This window comes from Apus apus, chromosome 2, assembly GCF_020740795.1.
Source record: "Apus apus isolate bApuApu2 chromosome 2, bApuApu2.pri.cur, whole genome shotgun sequence".
Taxonomy (NCBI): Eukaryota; Metazoa; Chordata; class Aves; order Apodiformes; family Apodidae; genus Apus; species Apus apus.
Window position 1 is genome coordinate 37,949,932 of NC_067283.1, and position 23,677 is coordinate 37,973,608.

The 23,677-nt window shown below is 36.1% G+C and overlaps 1 protein-coding gene across 1 annotated transcript in view; it reads left to right on the forward strand.

Annotated features, from left to right (window-relative positions):
- The window catches only part of KCNH8 (potassium voltage-gated channel subfamily H member 8), a 185,631-nt gene that overhangs the window by 156,613 nt on the left and 5,341 nt on the right, over positions 1–23,677 (forward strand). The window contains exons 12-15 of the mRNA XM_051612214.1: positions 10,465–10,503; positions 12,435–12,790; positions 16,933–17,039; positions 17,987–18,063. Coding sequence (XP_051468174.1) covers positions 10,465–10,503; positions 12,435–12,790; positions 16,933–17,039; positions 17,987–18,063 — 579 coding nt within the window. The remainder of the gene's footprint in view (positions 1–10,464; positions 10,504–12,434; positions 12,791–16,932; positions 17,040–17,986; positions 18,064–23,677) is intronic.

The window sequence follows — 23,677 nt, forward strand, 5'->3', positions numbered from 1 at the left end:
AACTACACTACCCACTCAGCAATCTCTAGGAAAACTTTTTAAATCTGTTTTCTTGGTTCATTTGCACGTCTAAGAATGCATATAATGATGTGCCCCATCTGCATTAAAATCCAAGTAAGGTGTAATGGTGGAAAAGGCTCCAAGTCACTTTTCAGTGAACAAGGAGGAGCTGGAACCAGATTTCTGAGTAACAAGCAGAAACTGTAGCTGTCTGGTTATGGAAAGTTTGAAAGTGTTGTTTAAGCAGCCTTGGAGAAAAACTCTGGAGATTTTAAGTACAGTAGCTGGCAACAGTGTAACTAACAGATAGAGAAATAGAAAGACATAAAATCAGGGATATAAAATTTCAGTGGTTCCTCACAAGAGCTCTAAAACCAGCAATCATTAAGGAATTTATTATTATAACCATTAATGTGTGTGCAATCACATTGGCAGTGCTATTGTGCCATCTTTTTATGTATTCCCATCAAAGTGAGATGTGAATTAGGAATAAATCTTTATGGTGCTTATCTATATTCTGTCCTGTGATTTCTTTGCTGCATTTTGCTCAAGAAACTTACAACTGCTTTTGTAAATGTACTCAATTATTTCAGGACAGAAAAGCCAATTTATTTGGTAGCTGGAGTTGTGACATTAAAACAATTCAGCCATCCAGATGTTTCAACCAACTTTTTTTCATCTGTGACTATGAAGTCATAGTCATGAAACAGTTGGCTAAGTGACACAGATTTTAACACCTGCCTCAGCCTCCCTATATAATTTTGCACTATGTATTACACCTATATAACAGGCAGTGATAGAGTCAGATACCTGAGTTGATAAAGCTAAGCACTCATATGAAGAACCTTACAATATACATATACAAATATACAAAACAAACTGGAAATTATTTTTCTATCCACCAGCCCAGGAAAATGTACTATTTTACGTATTGAGAGAGCAATAGCAAATATTCATAATTCTGAATTATCCTATGAAAAACTCCAAATGGGTAAATATTTGCACAGTATCTCTCTGGGTTTGGTAACAGTTTATTGTTTCTGATTATTTCTTGTGTCAATGCAGAAGTATCTACAGTGTAGACATCTTTATTCATTAAAAAACCCAAAGGCTGGTTGCAGCCGGAGTGATACAAAGAACAAGAGTCCTCCTTGGCACCTATGCCATCCCCCAAGCTGTTATGAAGTCCCAAGGGAAGATACAGCCTCTGCAGGCACAATCTGTAACTCTCTAGAGTTCTACCAGTATATGTCATTTTCAAAAACAAAAGGTCATATTCCTGAAGACTAAAAATCCACATCTGTAGGTAGGATTTGCAATTAATAAGAATCTGCATTTCCTTTTGTAGCCTTAAAAGCAGTGTTTTGCCTCTTACAAGTTCTCCCCTTCCCCTCACCCCAAAGGAGCAGAATCTACACTCATTAAAAGAATATAGCCTCTGAGGCAGAGGGAAGGACTGCTTCCTTCAGTGCATCTGCAGTGTAAATGAAACATAATGACAGAGATTTCACAAGCTAAGTGGTAGATTCCTCCTCCAGTTGGGAACATGGAGTCTTACTGCAGCTTAGACAGGCTTCCTGATAATAAAATAAATAAATAGACAAATAAATTTTAAAAGGCAACCAAGAAGCAATAAAAGAAAAAGGATTGGGGCTTTTTTCCCCTCCAGAAAGGCGTTGTCTGACAAAATGGGCTGTGATTCTTGTCCTTTGGAGAGGCTGGTGTTTAGAATTTATTAAATTCAAATTACTGTGTTGTGGGTTTTTTTAATATGATAAAGCTCGTGTTGCTATTAGCAATACTAAACAAATTACAACCAGTGTTCCTCATTTTCTACTGGGAAACCTAAAAACTGGCCAAATTATTTTTTTCTTAAAGGTGAAAATGACTCTGAGCTCTGGACCATAGAGCAGAGGGCACAGCTTGGGAGGAAAAATGTCTACAAATTCAAATTTAAATATGCTGAGTTTTCTGATTCATTCTTGTTAAGCATTGGACAAGTATTTTAAGAGCATATACATAATTCCACCTTTTTTTAATAGATTTATGTCTAGATTTATCTTTCTCAGTGTCGACTGTGGTATTGCTCCTGTAGGCAGAAAAAAGGATAGCAAAAATATTTTGATTGCAAGCACAAAATTCAGCTGAAAGTCTGCCTAGCCACCATTTTACAGCTACTAGTTTACATATTTGACATACATCCATTCTTGCCTCTTTAGTCGTGCTTTTTCTAGATATTCTAATATAGGTCTGTTGAATTTATGAATCCTGCTTTCCAATATACTAATAACTTAGAAATAATTCTGTTACATATTTGATTATCTGTTCTGAATCAGCAATGGAAATAGCTTGCTATTTTGGATTTTTTAATGTGACTTTATTTCTGCATAGTAAATAGTATTTTGCTTTTAAGAAATAAATCAATGTTATCCTATTTGTAATACTATAGATAATAAAGGGGGGGGGGATTAATACTATTGTTTAATTTTTTATCTTTGGAGATTTAAGGTGGATGCTAGTTTCAGAAAATTGATTCTGCTGCAATATCCTCCTCCCTGTGCAATGTTACAGTCAGTCTTTCCTCCACTCTTTCAAACTGGCAACTACTTGCTTCACTCAGCATGGGAGCTCCAGGCTGACCTGGAGCTATAGTGCAAGCTGGGTTTCACTCCTTTTTGTTGCCTGGAAACTCATAAAGCTTTTTTATGTGTAGTCATTGATGAGCATGATGTGTGGTGCCTCTGAGCCATCAGTTCACCCAGTACCCCTCCAGATAATCATCTCACTGTCATGTTTCTAATATATCCTTCAATATGGTACACTGCTGAGAAGTAATGCAAGAAAACATGTAATTCAAAAATAACAGACTGGTGTGCATTGTCTCTTGGAAGCTTGGTAGCCCTTTCATTTTATTTTTTTAGTTTCTTTACTGAAGAATTTTTTTCCTGTTACACTCCTGTTTCATTTCTGTAGCCTTCAGTCATTCTAGTATTTTTGAGAATACCAACACACATCCACCTATACTGCCAGTTTTTTTCTCTCTAATAGTTTATTCTTCTGATTTGTAATAATTTTCCAGTTAGAATCCATCCAGTTAGATCCATCCCACCACAACTTATTGATGCAACTATATAATATTTTCTATTAATTACTTTTTTCACTAATTCTTGTAGTTTTACAAATCTTTTCCATTTTACACCTAAAACAAACAGATGATTGGCTGTGACAACAAATTCCACAAGGTTTGGGAATATGATACATATATGAGCCCCATCCCAAAATTCTTTCCTCTGTGGTCAGTCTTTTACTTTGTGAATTAGCTGAGACAGAAATTATGGTTATTAGTTATACATTATTTATAAAAAGACTATCTAATGCATGTCTCTAATTCGGATCTTCACAGTTGGATCCTAGCACTTTCTTGACAATTACAAACAATTTTGTTGTAATTAGGACTAAAATGTTTGAATGACAAAATTTTACTTCTAATTTTAGCTTTTGAGTCATTTTGAGCACTTTCCATCCTCGTTCCTTTCACTTCCTGGGATTATTGCATTCTGCATCAGATTATAAAGCTTAACTGGAGGGTTACATGTTGAAAAAAATCCAGGCTAACAAGGCAGCTTATTGATGTTTTTAGACTGTGGTATGATGAGGGTATAAAACATTATGTTAAACAAAATATTAGCCAGGAAAAGCTCCTGGCTTTCTGAGAGTACTGCCTTGGAATCTAACCATATTTCTATTTCAATTACACATGGATAGTAGATGATAACTTTTACCAATGTGTTTCACTATGCCTAAGGAAACATCATAATGTAACTTTTACAATATTAATATTATATCTTTGTCTCTACATTGGAAAAAAAAAATAAATCAATCTTAATATGTTTTATCCTTTAAATAGTATGAATTTAGATAGTGGATTTTTTTTTCTTAATTGCTTTTATTTTGCATTGATAAAGCAACAACTAGATTGCAACCATAAATATATAATCATTCTGATATTAACCTATCCTCTCATTTTTCTGAGTAAAGTAAGACTAATCAATTAAGGAAATTATAATACTTACCACAATTTCTTCTATGAGAACACTAGTTCTGAAGGCACAGACTACCTTGGGATGTAATGAGCATGTCAGACAGGCTTATATGGTAAAGCTCCTGTATCACTTGCAAAGTCATTACAACCTCAGGGTATACGCCGAAATGTGTGAAATCAAATGTAATGTTGTCTTTGAGCAAACTGCCTATGATCTGTGCAACTTGTGTATCAAATAAGCATTCTACATGGATACAAATCTGGGTTCTCAATTTTATTGAGCTGGTAACAGTTTTAGTGCAGCTTTTTAAAGCAGAATAGCGGATGTTGGAAGGGACTTCTAAAGATCAGCTAGATCTGCTCTAAGATATGAAAGCAGATAAAATTTAAAAATGAAAATGATTTATCTACAAATGCAGTCTAAGATTTTACTGATATAAAAACAAAGATACCAGGATATTTTTCTTTTTGATCATCTATACCTTCACCCACTAAAACCAGAGCTACAGAGCCAGCCTACATAAGTATAACTAAGGTTCTGCTGAAAATGCAGTTCCTACCTAAGACATACAGATCACTTTTTCAACACTAATAAATAATAACACGATTGTAGTAACAGATATATATGCATATATACTGTATATACAGTGCAGTTCAGAATATATAGTAAGTGTTGTGGGATAGGCTCCATTAATTATCACACCATGCTCATTCCTTCAACAAAATTGATACTGGATTTCTCTGAGTTTGGTTTTATGTCATGGCACTTTGAAAACAGAAACATTTTCATTCACTTGTTGAGTGTCTGTATTGTCTTAGCTTCTAACCTGTGCAGAACTTCTCAAGCTACAAAGCTGTCAAGAGCTCCAAAAACTACATGTTCAGCTTTTCTGTGTTATGCTTATATAGAAAACACAAATTGCATCTCAGGGGAAGGAACTTATGATGGCTGCCTCACTTAACAAGATTATATACTTAGACTTCTGCTGATATTTTCACATGCCGGGATATGACTTCTAGCCCGGAAGTGAAATAATCCAAATCACTTTCGCAGTTACTATACATTTGCTGACCTCCCCAAAGTTTTAACACTGAATATGTCTAGGGGCCAGATGTGTGCTCAGTTTGCACTTTTTTCCTTCTGGAAGAATTAACTAGAAGTTAATGTACTGCTCAGTTTACCACCCAAAAACCAAAACATTCATTACTTAGAAGAAATATTTCTGAGAATAAAAACAAAGAAGCAGATTTTAAAATAAGGGCACAGATTATGCTTGCCTCTGTCTGCTTCTTTGGAAGGTTTACCCTGAAAGCCAGAAAAAGCTGGACTTTCTTAAAAATTATCCTCAGATACATTGCTGTCCTCAGTGAGTTAATTCTTTTTAACACTTGTCCCACTGATTTGGCCTCTGAGTGCTATTCAAACAGCTGAACAACATTGGGGATGCTTGGAAACAGGCAACTAGCAGGTCATAAAATACACTGGGAGAATATTTTCCAAGAGCTACTTCATTGTCTTACTCTTTTCTTTTCAAGAGCCTCTTGAAATTAGATACACATATTTTCATAAAAAATAGTATGAAGTTTCATTTGAAGATAAAGCTAGCAATGTAAACTTAAAAGCAGCTCTTCCCACAGTATCTACAGCCTCAAGTCGAGTAGTCTAATAGGATATCAGCCAGTCCTGAAAATATTTTTGTGTGTGTGAAATCTTAAAGTTGCACAGAGTTAAGCATGTACTTTTTATTGCTTTTAAAGCTGTTAGAATTTATTGTCATTTCTATTATTATGTAAATCTTTTTGCAATCAAACTATAGGAATATTTAAAAGTTTTCTCCCTTGTGTCTTTTGTCAGCAAGTTTTTTAAAAAATGCAACCTGCCAGAGCAACTTTCAGTCACTGCCAGGTCTATTGTCTTTTTTAACAATTCTTCCTTTTGTCTTCTTTTGACCTTATTGACAGCCTCTTCCTTAATTTTATTTTTTTTTAATTGTTATTGGCACAGGTTTGCTTTGAAAGATATATGGTCAGAGCAGTCTGGGACCCTGTTTTCATTTCCTGTTTTAGGGTAGGAGAGAGGGAGGTAAAAATATAGAAGTAAAAATGACAAATTCTGCCATCCACATTTACCATTTATTCTATTCTTGGTTTGGAGTAAGTGACAGAAATGCAATAGATCCTGTATAGTTAATGAAACAATCAAAATAAATATAAAAATTTTTACTAATGAATTCAGTGAAATTAACATCCAAGTTTTAAAGAAATATATTAAATGTAAAATTTTAATACTAAATATAAAAGCTCATGTAAGAAATTTGATCTGAAGTATTAATTTGCAATAAAACTTATCCAAAGCTAGTCACAACCAAGCAGTATTGAACACTCGTCCTAACTTCACAGGCTACTATAATTTATTCAAAAGATAGGAATGATGTAGGATAATGACTTAACAAAGGATTACAGAGCTCACAGCAATCTGTCACTAGGATAAAATACTGGCAACAGATCTGCTGTTCAACTTTTGTGGCTGATTCAACAAACTCTATACTGTAATAAGGTCAGAGAATGTGGAAAGCATCTGCTTCCACAAAATACACTTTCTTTCTCTGTCCACTAAGCAAGGAAAAAAGATGAGAAAAAAAACCTGAGAAAGTACAGGGACAAGCCAATGAACTACAGTAAGTGTTAAAAAGGGAAGAGAGGGGGAGTGAAGAAAAAAAAAAAAAAGAAGAAGAAAAAAAAGGAGGGGTAAATTGCTCAGTAAATGTAGACACAAGACAATAATCTCTATCCTAAAAAAACTGTTAGTGATTGAGTACTTTGTGGTTTGAAGGATTTATGATAATTCATTGAAAAATTTCCTGATTATGGAAAACTAAGGCCTGAAAACATGTGAGGCATTACGCTTTTCAGTGGTACAATAATCTGTACAATAACATTTGCAAAGAATAGAGCATATGGCATGAAGTTTTGGTTTTTTTCCCCACACTGCCAATGCCCGTAAATGGGTTTTTGCTGTTTCCAAATGCTGAGTAAGAACATTAATATTCTAGTTTGATTTCAAATCCTTTCCTGAAAGTGTATTTTATCCTTTTGACCCCTTAGATGCAAAAAAAATATTAATACATTTTAGGACTTAAGACTTACAAGCAAATCAGCAAAATTATGTTTCTATTTTTGTTCCCACTTCTCATGATAGAAACAGGGATCAGTCCATAACACTGTTTTGAGCCCAAAAATGATTATTTACTTACCTGGATTTACTGCAAAAATGCTGATTTACTTACAATTAATATATTATTTCCAAATTTAGCTGCATCTCTGTATTTCTATTTTTAGGGTTTTACCATAGGAATTTATTTTGAATTATTATACAGCTAATTGTGGTTTGGCCACAATCCCTGGCAGAGATTCTTCTATTAAAGACTACTGTCTCTGTACCCTGGAAAAATCACAGATCACTGGCTTTTGACAGCAAAGCACCAGTGCTTTTAGATGAGAAAATGTTCTTTTTGTGTTTTTAATATGCAATTATAAAGATTACTGAATTTTTCAGTTCTATATATTAACTTAATAAAAAATTACAAGATTATACATTTGAGATTACATATATGGAAGAATTGGATACAAGTCTGCTTTCACTACATGATCTATTACTGTTTTGTCTTGTGAAATTAAATTTGATAGCTAGTTTAACAAGACATAAAGAGACACCAGGGCTGAAATTAAAAATTGAATTAGACTCCTTGGCAATATAACTCTTGCTAACATCAGTCTATCTGTTTTTTCCTAACGTATAGCAGGGGAAATACCTGTGTGTTTTATTTTTTATCTTTTTTATTATTATTTTCAGCAGCCCTTATCCTTTAAGATATGTACTTTTTTTCAAAAACTAGCATGTGAGCTATTTTGTATCCTCTTTGATTTTGCATTAGGGGAAAAAAAAAAAAAAAAGTAGTCATTTTACAGAAGGCTACACCAGTGTGTTGCCCTAAATAAAAGGTTTTAGCAGATCAGAAGCTGGGACAGCACCCTTGTAATTTTTTACCCTGATATCGCATTTTTACAGAGATAAAGATGTGTGTATAGTGAGGTCTTTAAATTTATTGCCCCTTGACTGCCTCTGTCCATGTTCTTGTTCATCTTTCATTTTCTCTTTGAGAATGGTATTTTTGCAGGAAGAGAGAAGGGGAAGTTGCTGAAGGAGGTTTAAAAGCAAAACTCTTGAGAATTCTCTCTGGTCACAAATTAAGTATATTTCCTTTTACCAACTTTCAAGTACCAAGCCATAAAACCCAGGCCCCCATTTTAAGTGTGCAGGTCATGGTGTTCAGACTTACAAGCAGTGTATTAAAACAGAAGCAATTATACCACTCTTTACTGTGGGTTCTGTGCTATGAAAAAGAGAGCTTATATGTCCACAGTTTATCTAAAAATATAAACATAATCAGACTGAAACTGTCCCCAGTTGGTTAAAGGGGCCAGTTTGGGGAAATGGCAGAAAGTCTGACAAGTAGTTCCACACATCACACGTTCCCTGTCCTTTTCTGCTACCCTCCTTTCCTTCCCTGCAAAAAGCAATCTGCCTTCAAAAATCTTTCCCTTTCTCTTGATAAGGTCATAAGGCAACAGATCATGGAAATGAAAGCCCAGCCCACCTGCAAGACCCTATAAGGGCTGTTGGAAATGCTACCAGCACATCCAGGAGACACATCATAATTTCTTAGTCTCTGTTTTCAAGATATACAATCAGGATTAACACATATGCTCAGGAGAAAAAAAAAAATGAAGTGAGGAGAAATCCTCACCTGTATTACAAACTACAAATGGCAAATTCATACTTTCTAAGATCTTTTTTGTGAAGCTCCTAATGTTTTGGATTGGCTTGGGCTTTTAATTAAGGCTGCTATTTAACATTCATACTGCACCTGTACCTAGAAGTGAAGTAAAATGATGCCCCAAAATTCTGGGCGCTATTGTAAGTTAATCTTCTTAAACATATGGGCAAAGTAGGCCATTGCTACTTCCTAATTCTCACTTTAATATTTTAGTAAATTTCCGGTTTCCTGTTGTCCTGAATCTTGAAGATGATGGTGTTTCTTCCATACCCATAGATTACAGTGCAAGCTGGGAGATTTCGATATCTGAGATCTTGTCCCTGCTAATATCATCTGGTCCATTATCTAACTCAGAAAGAGCACCAAAATGATTTTATTTACATAGCCTAATTATAGCAGTTTTTGTTTGGCAGTTATTAGAGTGTTATTGCTAGATTTATTCATATGCCTGCTACCACCTTGACGGTTGTAGGGTATGATTTCTGCTTACACAAATATAAATAGTGTGTATTTGTATATTATACCACTACTAGTACCTTCACTTTTATGAGCAAATACAAAATAGTTTTCAGGTTAACCTGAGTGGGGGGAAACAACCACCAAAAAAACCCAAAACAAAAACCAACTAACCAAGCAAACAAAAAAAAAAACACTTTTTTTTTTTTTCCAAATCTGTGCCTAAAATCGGTGGATTTAGGAGTTCTGAATGTTTTTAGCAAACAAACTGGGAAGTCCAAATTACTTAAATATCTGAGTTTTGAGAAAAATATACTAATAGAAATTTATTAGAAATTTAAAATTGATGGGTACACTTTTTATCTTGACATGTGAGTTTCAGAAAGCTGAAAATCACTTCTGAAAATCCTACCTGTAAGACTAAAATTGTCTTATTAATACAGCATATAGGCTATGAGAGACTTGCCCATGATCAAGGTGTGGATATCCAAATAAGCAGCAGAATGTTCATCCCAGATATTATGCATCAGTTTCTGTGGATTTTATTAGAAGTAACTACACATTATTTTGCTTTCTTTTTAATCCAATAAGGGAAAATGTCATGGACTTGAATAGCTGTTAGGCACGTATCTCCCTCAGTATTGTATTGCTCTTACTTGCTTCAATCCCATCACTGCCCTTGAAAATTCCTCAAAAATGCCACAGTCTGCTTATCTACATGTAAGGACCAGGCTGGCACAGGAGCTAAAGTTACAAAAGGGTAGGGCCAAAGCAGAGCACTGTTCCACAGGATTCCATCCAATCAGCCCTGAAATCCACCAGGCATACATTCACCCATCTACATTCATTCACAGGTTTGGAGCCTTGACCCAACCTTTTATTAAAGTGTTATTTTTGCAGGACTACCTATTCAATAAAAGTAAAACAATTTTTAGTCACAGCATGTTTCCAAGCAGTGTCCTTAGTGCAGTGCAATGTCACTATTCATTTAATATAGCTGCTTTATCGTGAGATTCTCCTCTTGTATAAACAGAAATGTTTTGGTTTAGATTTTTGTATGGTCTTGGAAGCCAAAACTGTGCAGATGCACATATTTGCTACTTGTTTTGTTTTGTTTTGTTCTTTCAGGTAATATCAAAATTATCAAACAAGTCTACGCTATCTCAGGTATGTTAGCCACATTTTAAATATGCCAAGCTTCACTCTGAAAGGTGCACACAGTTATGGCCAGAGCAAAGCTGGAAAAACCTCCAACTTCTGTGGTTTCAGGATGAGACTTTAATTAGGATCCTGCACATAATTCTGCCACAGTCCATTTTATGAGTGACAGCTTACGATCTTTTCTTCCAGGTCCTATATTTGGATATCCTGCTATAGCACCTGAATTTCAAATACATTCTCAATCAACCAAGCCAAACTTTTGAATATGGATAAAGCTCATTCTCTGTAGAGTATAGACTTGCATCAGTGCCAGGTCCTATACAATTTTACCATCATGACAACCTTCAGATGACAATTATGGTTGAAAACAAGGCTAACATATTTTATAAAGACAGGTCTTTTGGCACTGTTTTAAGTTATTACTTTTTCATAGATCTCAGATGAAAAGGACCTAATTCACTAAATCTGTCAATGTATACTAAGAGAAAAGCATTCACTAGACAAAAGCTTGCTGTAGCACTCAGTAAAATAAACCCCATGCTGCAGACCATTTAGACAGATACTAATATGGGCTTTGAGCATTTGGATAAAACCTCAAATCTGCATTTCCACCCAGCCAGTCTTGCTTGGCCTGAATGTGGGAAATTTGACTTTACAATCTCATCTGAGGTTTTCTATCTAAATTTAACAGTGCCTTAATCAACCTTGATTAAAAGGAGTGGTCTGGGGAAAAAAAATAATGAATAACAACCTCTTCTGAAACCATGAAGTTGCATTTCACTGTACTTTTCTATGAGACGGATGGAGTTTGCTAATTTGATCCGAAACCTGATTCTGCCTTAGTCCATTTGTCTACTACCAATAAATACAGTAAGTGGTATCATGGGAATAAATGGAACTATTTTTTACTTATGGCTTGATCCCAGCATGAGCTCCATGTTGGCATATCTCAGTATTCATGACCAGTATATTTTGTTACCATGAAACAATAGCAAGCAATATACTGTGGTTTCAGTAGTATATAAAGTACAGGTCTATGTTGCCTCTAAATTACCTTGATTCCAACATCAAGCATCCAAATTTCTTTTTTTAAAAAAAAGACAGATGTAGATCTGCTTTTTGATTACTCATTTTTTAAGTTGATGCTGTCACACCATTAGTGCATTAATAGGACTTTGTATAAACTGAAACATCTGCCTAGTATCCCAGCAGTGGTTTCCGTTGTGACAACTGAGAAGGATACACACATTTTTAAGCTGAACTGGTGTAAGTGAATACATTATGAATGGTTCCATATGAAGATATGGAATTATATGAGTTACCACCTTAGCTCTCTCTGCTGGTCCACCAGAAGTCTGCAAGTGTAATATTCAAAAGAAATAATGCTTCAGAAAGCAAGATTAACCTATTCAAGTGTACACATGGCACATGCCGTAGAATTAAAGAATGGGTTGGGTTGGAAGGGACCTTAAAGATCATCTAGTTCCAACCCCCCTGTATGGGGAAGGACACCTTCCACCTGACCAGGTTGCTCAAAGCTTCATCCAACCTGTCTTTGAACACTTCCAGGGAAGAGGCATCCACAACTTCCCTGGGCAACCTGTTCCAGTACCTCACCATCCTCATAGTGAAGAATGCGTTCCTAATGTCTAACCTAGGAAGACATTCATGTAATCTTTCTTGGTAACAAAACATATTGCAGTCACTGGCTATGTTGCTAGTGACCTTTTTTAATTTGTTTGTATTTTTCTCACATATGCACTTATAACCATGGTTGAAGAGGAACACTATGCAAGACTTCCAAAAGAGCTATTTTGAATGATAAATAAAAGCTGTGCTAGAGCTGGGTTTTCTCCAGGATGAACACCAGGAGAAACTGTGTTTCTGCAACATCAGATTCTGAATTTTACACTAGTTTGTGTTATCTGCTATTTTAGACAGAGCTCAAGGGAAATGGAAATATAAAGAAGAGGCTCCCTTCAATTGTAGAAGATGAAGATGAGGATGAGGAGGGAGAAGAAGAAAGCAGCACCCTTTCACCAATCCATACAAGAAGCACAAATTGCTCTCAGCAGAAGAAGGCTGGAAGCAGTAAAAGCCACCTAGGGAGAAACTTGAAGCAGTTGGCCTCAGGAACGGTGCCCTTTCACTCACCCATCCGTGCTTGCAGTTCAAACCCCGCAAGAACCAAACACGAAACAGAGCTCCATTACTACTCCAGAAGGAAGGAGAAAAACCTTAAGTTACACCTTTCAGCACTGACCACCACTGGTCCACCTGACCTGAGCCCAAGGTAATAGTTATGAACAGTTATGTTCTTCTCTATAATGCCACTCCTATTAAAAATATAATTATTGTAACACTATAAAATATTTATTTTTCTTTAATAGTTAATACTTCTGTTCATCCCATAGAGAAGTCATCCTCTTATTGTAGGAACTATTGCACACTATGCAGAATGCTATAACTTTAGGAATTTATTGTAAAATAAAGTATTTCTACCAGTAAAAAGGGAAGGTATTGAGCAATTACAAAAATTACTATTTGAATAGTCTGGCTTTATGGTATCATTTTGTCCATCTGTAATAATATGCATTCCCACAACAGCACTGTGAAACGTTCTGAGTCCATCAAAGAGACAGCAATTTAGAAAGCAAGTAGACAATAACACAGCATAGCTCTGCAAATACAAAAATTACTGGAGTAGAGGACTATAATGAAAAACTATTGCCTAGCAATTTTAGAAAAATGTTAGGTTTTTTACATTAGAAAAAGGAAATCTGACAATGAAATTCTGTAGAGAGTAGATATTGAGTTGAAAAATCTGTTTTTCTGTGATTTTTTACATAAACAAGAGTCATATAATAGTTTATTGTAGTATTATTAGTGTATAATTTTAAGTATTTCATTTTTTGTATTTGTATGTTACTTGAAAGGTGATTTATGTATCTGATTTCTAAATTACTGCAACATACAATTAACTATTAACGAAGAGTTTGGGCATCAGTTCTTTGCAGAATTCACAATCACTTTTTCACATGTGAGGAGCTGCAGCAGTTGGTCTTCCAGTTCAAGTTTTTATTTCTGTAATTTGAATTATTTTACATGTGCAAGGACTTCCTTTGTTCACTGGAGACAGAATGGCACTTTCAGCAATTTACCATTGCTAACATAAAACAGCCACAGCATGACTGGTATTTGTTTTGCTCTGTCAAGGCATCTACCCCTAGGGATGCAATCATAAGAAGGACATGGAAGACTATATAAAAATCTTGCCCCTTCATCATATATTGGATCAGTACAGCTACATTTCAAATATAAGCAAGATACAAAACTATTTAAGTTTAGTTTTCTCAACACAGGGGAAAATAATGTGTGGAAAGCCAGCTTCTACAGTAGCAAAATTGAAATGCATAGTGAATATTTTCTCATTTCTTTCACAGATCTCTGGTGAATTTGGTTCAGGCCACCTATGAGTAAAGGTCATGATCATTTGCATGACAAGTGGTAATTCAGGGAAAAGCTACCTTTCATATTTTCTGCTGAAATCTAATCTTGCTCATTATTGTTCTGAACACAGGCAGCCAGACATTGGCACCCAAGGCTGAAAAAGCAACTTTGAATTTATTGTTACATATATTATTATTTCCTATTTCCATTCATAAATGTATAACTGCAGAATAAGCCTGTTAATAGGCTGGAAAATTAGCACAAGATATATGTTTTTCAGACTTCGTTTTCTGGTCAAAACATTTTCACATTATTTTCAATAATTAGTTTACATTATTACAACATTTCAACTGACAAGTTGAAACAACTTTAAAAAACAGCCTTAAATGTTTCTCAGTATTTATTAAAGAAAAAAAAGACCTTAATTAAGATCCTATCTTTTGTTTGCTGCTGAACAGTAATGTACAGGGATGGAATGAGTCTGGCTGAAATGTCTGATCAGCACAGTTATGAGGTGTATAATCACACTTTGTCAAGGGAATATACTTTGTCTGCTTGAGAAACTTAGTTTACTGTGGTTCCTCCCTAGAGTAAGCCAATCAGAATTCTCCACTGGTGCTTCGGCTTCTTTATTTGTACAACACAGTGAAGGCAATAAAACACAGAGACTAGGTAAAATAGTTCTTGACATAAGGAATAGAGGCCAGCACCCTAACTTCTAAGATCTATCATAGTCTTCCTTATCAGTTTTTGGATACTACCTATAAAGTATTAGAGCATCAACAGGAAGAAAGTTTAAATGATAATAAAAGCAGTCCTAGGAGAAGATATTTATATACTTTAATTTCATCAGACCCACATGGATGAGTGCACTCTAGCCCTGATTGGCTGGATTGAAGAGCTCGCATGTTAACATTCTCTGACTTTTTTACTCTGCCTTCTAAGAGTAGAGGTGACTGGCTTCAGGAGAAAGTTCAGGGCTGTACAATAGCTAATACAGAAAGAGGTGGAACTTAATTACTTTTTGTCACCTCATGCTTTCAACTCACTAGAATATGTCACTCCACAGCCCGTTCCTTGTATATGAATAAGTGTCTTGCCCATTACATATTTCCCACATAGAAGCTTGTCTTTTTGCTCTCTGGAACTGGATATTTTTGCTAATATGATTTCTTTTTAATCTGATTCTTTAAACACTCTAAAGATTATAGTGTCTATAAATTCCAAGTCATGTCTCAGTAGGTTTTCCTCTGTGTGCTTTAAAAGCAGTTAAAATGTTAGCATTTTATATAATTAGAAATCTCCACAAAAAGGATATTGGTGTTTAAAATTTGCTTTTTGAAGCCGTGAGGTCAGATGACATTAAATAGTTTTTATAGCAAATTTCAAAAAAGGAATCATTCAGGTTTTCAGCTGCAGATAACAGTATAGGCCAAAGCAGCTCAAGCACCACATTTGAGTCAGAAAAAAACTTCTTTACTGTGCGAGTGACAGAGCACTGGAACAGGCTGCCCAGAGAGGTTGTGGAGTCTTCTTCTCTGGAAACATTCAAAACCCACCTGGATGCGTTCCTGTGTGATCTGCTCTAGGTGATCCTGCTCTGGCTGGGGGGTTGTACTAGATGATCCTTCAAGGTCCCTTCCAACCCCTAAGATTCTGTGATTTTGTGTGATTCTGTGAGTCTCAGCTCCCAGAGGCTGGTTGAGATTAGAGGGAAGTCTACTAACATCCGATTGGCATCATGAGCACTCAGACATGACACAGAGCCCTAAGTCCACAAGAAGAGCCAAGAAGGACAAGAATATATAGTATGTGCCCAGGGCTTGAAGTTATGTGGGTCTTTCAAGCCAAATGCATTACATATTATTGTGTTGTCTGTTCTTCCTTTCTCCAAACATTTCCAGCCAAGAGATTTGCTTCAGAATATCCTTATTTGATGGAATGTCTCATTTCCATCATAGCCATTGCCACCATTGACTAAGAGGCCAAGAACTGTCTGCTTTAGCCTTTCCAGATGAACTCATCTGCCTTCTGCAAGATAAATTCTAAATTTTGTGCCTGGACAAATTAAGAAATTGATGCTCTGCATCTGTCAACTGGCATTTTTTTGAGTTACTTTCATTGACTTTAAAATAGTTCTCTTTATAGCACCGTTTCTTATACATGAGAAAAAATATTCATAAGTGTATATTTTTAACAATGTGTATTGATTCCCCCATCTGATACATTTCCTATTCTTTGTATTCAGCTATTGATAATTGTATAAAATGCCTCTTTTCTTTATTCCTTGGATTCTTGAAACTGCAATTTGGAGGTCAACTGTAGTGCATGAGTAGAAAAAAATAACAAATGCCTTTTCTAGTAGTTAGATCCAGTATCGATACTAATGTAACCGGGACATTGTAGGCTGGTCTACGCATCTCCCTATACTCAGTATGCAAACAAGATGGCTCTGCCAGAGCTAGTTAGTTTTAACCAAATTTGAGAACAGCTATTTGTATGGCAGCAACACAGTGGTTCACAGAGATGCTTTTATAAACATATTATGTTCAGTCTCAGGCTCTGCCTAAGTAAGCCTAATACAAGAACCTGACTTACTTGCAGGGAGATTTAAACTTCACAGGAGCACAATGAAGCATCTTTATAGTTCATGTAGATGAAAGAATGGCAACAGATTGCTTAGATACAAAAATCAAACTATATGCAATAAAGGTTTTGTTAGGACCCAGAATACTCTGCAGAAGTAATGAAAATTTTGAAACTTCAGTTAGTTATGTTTGGCCTTACATTCCTTCCTTTAACAGGAAGTTTGATCTTTAGAGACTCACAAGAATTATGCCAATATAATAGCTTTTACTTTTCTCTAAACTTAATGTTGTATAAAATTTACCACTGCTTAAAAACGTGCCCTTTAGGAATAATTTTAACAGCATGATTATTGTGGTGTTTGTGAAACTGCTCCATCACTCTGATTTTTCTCAACAGAATTGTTGATGGGATTGAAGATGGAAACCATAATGAGGAAAGCCAAACCTTTGACTTCAGCTCTGACCAGCTCAGACAAGAATCCAGGTTATCTCCTACAATTGGAGGTGAGTTTTGCCTGGGAAAATTACTCTTTTCATAAATGTTTTTTTGTTCCCATTTGTTTCTTCAGTTCTTAGAAGTGGCATAAATTGATTTAACGTATATCCATTATTTCCGTGCCATTTCAGTACCACAACTGGTACTGTAGAAAAATATAACAGGATCCCAAAGGTCATTTGTTGTTTTCCTGCTGACAGACAGTCATGATAAAACACAGTACTGTATTTTCATGCATTATATTTTAGCAGCAGTATGGTAGGATCATTCAGGAGCCTCATGTTCCCAGACCTTTGGGCATGGGAGGTACTAAACACAAGGACAAAATTCAACTGAAAAACATTCTAACAACAAATTAAAAAACCCAACTTGGATCCAAACTTGGATCTCATTTTTGGTTAAAGATATTTAAAGAAGTGAAGGAGAGTGGAAGTACCTAAGTTTTTAGAGGAGTGAAAAACTTGAATAGCAAGAGGTTTTAGTAAGCTTAGAATTGCATACACTGTAACAGAGTCAGACCAGTGGACTAATGCTGAAGTGACTCAAGTAGTGTAGCTCAGGCTGTTTCCAACATCCCCTTTTAGTCTTTTAGGAGCAAACAGTTCTCACACAGTTAAGTACCCTTTGCATGGAGGCTATTAGGACACATTTTGTTCCTCTTTAAGCAAAACAGAAAAATAATAATAGAAACTTAATTGTATCTATAATTTAAAAAAACAATTGACATGTCGCACAGTGGTCAACAGGGTTTTCATTGTCAGCGGACAATACAAATGATTTGTCACATTTTTCTTGCACATTATACACTGAACATTAAAAACAAGATTTTACTTTAATTTGATCCAAGTACAAACTAGGTTTACATTTCAAGTATTGGATAAGTGCAAGAACAGCATTGCTGTTTTCAGGTTATTTTTACTCCTCTCATTTACATGCATTCTTGGATTATTTTCAGAGGCTGAAATTGGTGCTGCAGTGCTTGTTATCAAAGCAGAAGAGACCAAACAGCAGATCAGCAGGCTTAATAATGAGGTAACAAGCTTTTGTGGGGCTTGGAGGCTATTGTCAATGAGTCAAGGAATGCTGGAGAAAACTCAGAAAACTTAGGAATATGGTAACTGTGATAAAAGAGTTAGCAAAACTGGGTGGTATTCCTACATTTAGGGCAGTTTGGCGCTTTTCATTCTTTCCCAGATTAATTTTCTACATGAAATGTATAGGAAAGTTTGTGTCATGTGCTAGAACTAAAAACAAAGTGAGGCTGGCATAGTGAGTGTATTTAATTTTCTTACAGAATCACAGAATCTTAGGGGTTGGAAGGGACCTTGAAAGATCATCTAGTCTAACCCTCCTGCCAGAGCAGGGTCACCTAGAGCACATCACACAGGAACACGTCCAGGCGGGTTTTGAATGTCTCCAGTGAAGGAGACTCCACAACCTCTCTGGGCAGCCTGTTCCAGTGCTCTGTCACTCTCACAGGAAAGAAGTTTTTTTCTGATGTTTACGTGGAACCTCCTATGTTCCAATTTGCACCCATTGCCCCTTATGCTGTCATTGGACATCACTGAGAAGAGTCTGGCTCTGTCCTCCTGACACCTGCCCCTTACATATTTGTAAACATTAATGAGGTCACCCCTTAGTCTCCTCCAAGCTAAAGAGGCCCAGCTCCCTCAGCCTTTCCTCATAAGGGAGATGTTCCACTCCATCATCTTTGTGGCTCTGCGCTGGACTCTTTCCAGCAGTTCCCTGTCCTTCTTGAACTGAGGGGCCCAGAACTGGACACAGTATTCCAGATGTGGCCTCATCAAGGCAGAATAGAGGGGGAGGAGAACCTCTCTTGACCTACTAACCACACCCTTTCTAATGCACCCCAGGATGCCATTGGCCTTCTTAGCTACAAGGGCACATTGCTGGCTCATGGTCATCCTCCTGTCCACCAGGACCCCCAGGTCCCTTTCTCCTACACTGCTGTCCAGCAGGTCAGCCCCCAACCTGTACTGGTACATGGAGCTGTTCTTCCCCAGATACAAGACTCTACACTTGTCCTTGTTGAATTTCATCAAGTTTCTCCCCACCCAACTCTCCAGCCTGCCCAGGTCTTGCTGAATGACAGCACAGCCTTCTGGTGTGTCAGCCACTCCTCCCAGTTTAGTGTCATCAGCAAACTTGCTGAGGGCACACTTAAGATTTATCCTCCTCTGTATGTGCTTCTATTTCTCTTTCCTCTCATTCTTTCCCCAAGTCCCTTCTTCCAGCTTTCTTGTCCTGTTGAATGCTTTGCTTTTGGAGAACTTCCTTGAAAGTAATGCACATCCCGTCATGTTCAAATTCACATCAAGTATCTCAAACCACTTTATGTGTACCTGTTTAGAATGAAACAGTTAATCCATTCCTGCTCAAGCAATATGACCTGAGGAATGCAGGGCCAATATTGTTCAGTGGTAACCTGTAATTAACTACCAATCTTACACTAGAGAGGAGATTTTCTCTGGATAAACTGTTTCATATATCCCACCACAGCAGTGCTTTGGCTAGCAAGAAGAAAGTGTTACTTCAAAACTAAAATCTGTTCCCAGCATACTCTGTCTTTCAGTATGAAGAGATTAGAGACAATTTCTTATGATTCTACATGAGGAAACCTTTAAAAACACAGTTTCACTTCTTTTTTACTGATCTCTTTTGTTACCAGAAATGTCAAGATTTATTATTTTTCCTTTCATATTGGGCACACTTAGTCTAGTTATTCTTTATTTCCATATATTTGGCTTACAAACCTTTTTTATCCTGGGTCAGGTTAACTTGATCAGATAATTTAAATGTTCTAAGTACATGCAGTTAGTCACTGCAAATACATCCCCTTATTTGTATTTCTAGCTGTAGAGTTTGGACAAAAGTCTCATGCCCCATTGACTAAAGTTTTTTATAAGGCTTGGTCAAAGAACTCAGAAATATCTCTAGGATGTTGACTGACAACATTTTTGTAATAGAAAATTATCTTTCCTATGTAATACTTTTGAAACAGAAAAGTAATACTGATTCATCCCTTTTGACTTTGAAGAGGACAGGTATTTTCAAAATATGAAGATGTGTTATGTGGTTATCTGCAAGAGGCAATTGGAAAATACATCATGGTGATAGGTGTGCTAAGGCAGGCATCTTGTGATTAACCAAACATTTCAAATGCAATAGTTCTGGGCTTGTTGTTGCTTTTCTAGTGAACAGCAATAAATATGTCTTGGAGCAGTGCAATATATTAAACAGAAGAAGAAGGAGAAAAAAAAATTAAGGTTATTCCCTCCATGCACAATTTTAATTTTCCCTGCTAACATTATCTGTACCAAAAATGTTATGCAACTTGCTTGCTCACACTAACATAAAAAAGGAAAACAGAATTCAAAATCCAGAGACAAACATTTTACTGTTCTGAATATGGTTCACACTTATCTTGAGCAGGAGGGAAAACAGGTCACAAGTGGCCAACAGCAGCAAACGCTATCATTAATACATTTTCCAGTGGAGATCAGAAGTCAATCAACAAACGCAAAAATAACTGCTTTCATGAAAGGCAATTGTATTACAACAGTTCACTAGTTAGCTTAAAAACATTTCAGCTGTTCATTGGAGGAACAAAGACATGCATCTTCCCATTCAAACATTCAATACATTCTGCTGTTAGTGAAGCAAATCAAAGCACTAACGTTACCTCAGAGAGAAATCTACAAAACAAGCCATATCCAGCTTAGACCTTCAGTGGAGCTCTTGGCAGTAGACTAACAGAAGACAGAGTCTTGATTTCATTTCTCAGAGTATGTTAAGTATGTTAAGTATTAACTTTAGGGCTAATAGACTCACAGATTTCCTCTAAGAAGGACAGGCTTCAGAGTCAGCACTCCCACTTTATTAGGCAATGTGGGAGAAACATCCCAGATTCCTATTGTATAGCTCCATGGTGTGGCTGCTCATTTGGTTACCCAACTTCTTAATTCCCTCACCTAACCTCACTTCTCATGTTGAGCCTGAATGAGATCCAAGCTGATAAAAGGGGAATTTACCTCTGGTTCAGTATTGCAATGTGGAGCAGAACAGGACTACTTAATCTCCTACCCTATTTGTCCATTTCACTTAGTTTAAATACTCACTGAATAAAATAAAAAAGGCATAACTTTCATTATAGCTCAGTATATTCGGTATAAAGAAGTCCCCTGACGCACATTTACTGAAAATGTGTTCTTTGTTACAAGTTCATAACTATACTAGCACATGAGATACATTGTTTTGCAGCAAAGCAATTCCAATAATTCACTTTGGAAAACATAATCCAATCAAGAAAAATGGGTCAAAAAGTGAACTAATGACATTTACTGATGATGAAAACTAATTACAACTAATTATTAATTTTGGATTTTAGCTACAGAAATTTCTCATAAAAGCCTAGATATAAAAGCTAGTATTGTTAATGTTAAGAATAAAAGCTTTCTAAACCATGAACACCAAGTAAATATATTTTATATCTACTGAGATTTGTACAAATGTATTTTCCTTCTAGCATTGACATTCATATTGCTGAAGAAATCTTACCTTGTTGTTCTCTCTCTCTCTGCTCTTGTACTTTGATGATCGTAGTGTAGCCTTTACAGGTATTGTTTTCTTTTAATGTTAGCTTAATAGCAATAGCTATTGGCAGATGAAGGTAACAAAAATGGCTGATGCTCTATATTTATTTTTTTTAAGCAGAACATACAGCACACACATGGCATAGGTCCTGTGCACTGTGGTGTCTCTCTTGCACTCTTCCTTGGTGGAAAAGCAACTGAGTCTAAGAAATTAATCAAGAGAGAAAGCCATGCAGTGTAAAATTTAACCAGGCACCAAAAACATAATTCAGATTTGAATAAAATATTACAGCCACCACAGATGAAGATGATCCACTTAACTCTCCAAGAGGCATTTCAAAACCTTGTATTGAAAAGATCTATTTTTCCCAACATCTAAACATAAATCTCTGCTGGTATACAAGTTCACTTCTCTTTCTCCTGTGCCTAGAAGATACAATGAAAGGCTGATAGCCATTCTCCTTCTAAATCAAATTTACACTGAAAATGTCCTTTTCCAGCAGATCTCACAAATCATTCTGTCTTGCTTTGGCCCTCGCATTTTCTAAAACTCTTCATTATGGGTAGCACTTTCATTTGGTTTGTCTTTGGTTAGATCTTTTAAGTCACTGACAAAGTACACAATCTCAAACTGCACCAGCCTAAGTAATTCCTAATAAGAACTCCCTTCCTGTGTCATGATCATCAAAATACAGAATCCCAGGTTGGAAGGCTCATCTGGTCCAACTTCTCGTGGCAAAAGCATGGCCTAGACAAGATGGCCAAGCACCCTGTCCAGCTGAATCTTGAAAGTGCTCAGTGTTGGGGAATCCACTACTTCCGCAGGGAGATTATTCCAATAGTTGATGGTTCTCATTGTGAAAAATTTTCCTTGTGTCCAATCGGAAACTCTCCAGGAGCAACTTGCACCCTTTACCCCTAGTCTTTTCCATATTTCATGACCTCCCAGATTTCCGGATTTATTTCACTGAAACGGAACCATCATTTTGTTGCCTATATCCTATATATTTAATCTGAACTCAAATTAGCTGCACTGGATTTTTATTATAATTTTTTTTTTCTGCAACTAGCTTTACTCCTAAAGTGCCATTAAATCAGAAATGTCTGTCACCATAATATCAGTAACCACAGGGATACTGATAGATGATCAGTGAAGAGTCTGTCTCAGTTCAGTTCTCATTTCATTCATTCAACAATGCATTTACTGGGAAACAGTGCCAGCAACTAGTTAATCTGAGCCTTGAAAAGACAATTCTGGCTGAAAGTTCCCTCAACTTTATGAAGCACCAGAACAGAAGTAGCAATAAAACACCAAGTAAGGGAATAAAGAAGCTACCATATGCAGTGCAAGCCAGGCAGTTTCCCTGTGCAGTCAAAATCCAATTTCCATTTCTCAATAAGTAAATTTTCTTTTTCACTGCTTTGGGTGTTCAGAATGTCATGGTAGGAAGGTGTCTAAGTGAAGTTTGAGTTGCAAAAGGGAGTAATCCACAGAGAGAAAAAAAAATATCAATGCATTAGGTTTCTAATCAGAAAAAAATACATACATTTATTCCAGCTATATGCAGGAAGAGTGAAGAGTGACAGGCATTATAGTAGAAAATGTAACACTTAAAAAATGTTAAATGCTAGAATATTTAATGGAAAAGCAAAGAAACATCCTTAGCTGATACCATTTAAACAAAGCAATAATCACCATCATCATCTTACATTATACAGATCTTTTTATCACTTTTATGGAAAGTTTTAAATACAATCACATCCATTCCTACTTAACTAGACAGAACGAAGTATTCAGACTGCACAACAGTTTAATACTGATAGTAAATATTCTTTCTACTGAAACTGTCAAAAGTAACTTGAAAATGCAAAATACAACTCCTAGAACTTATATTAGACAGGCATCAGAAAGGGTTGTTATTGAAGTCCATGTATCAAAAAGAAAAATCTGGGGTTCTTTACTTCTCTTTTGAATTATAGTCTCTTTTTAGTGTGCTAAAAATGTACCAATGCATTGCTTTTGACTACCCTGA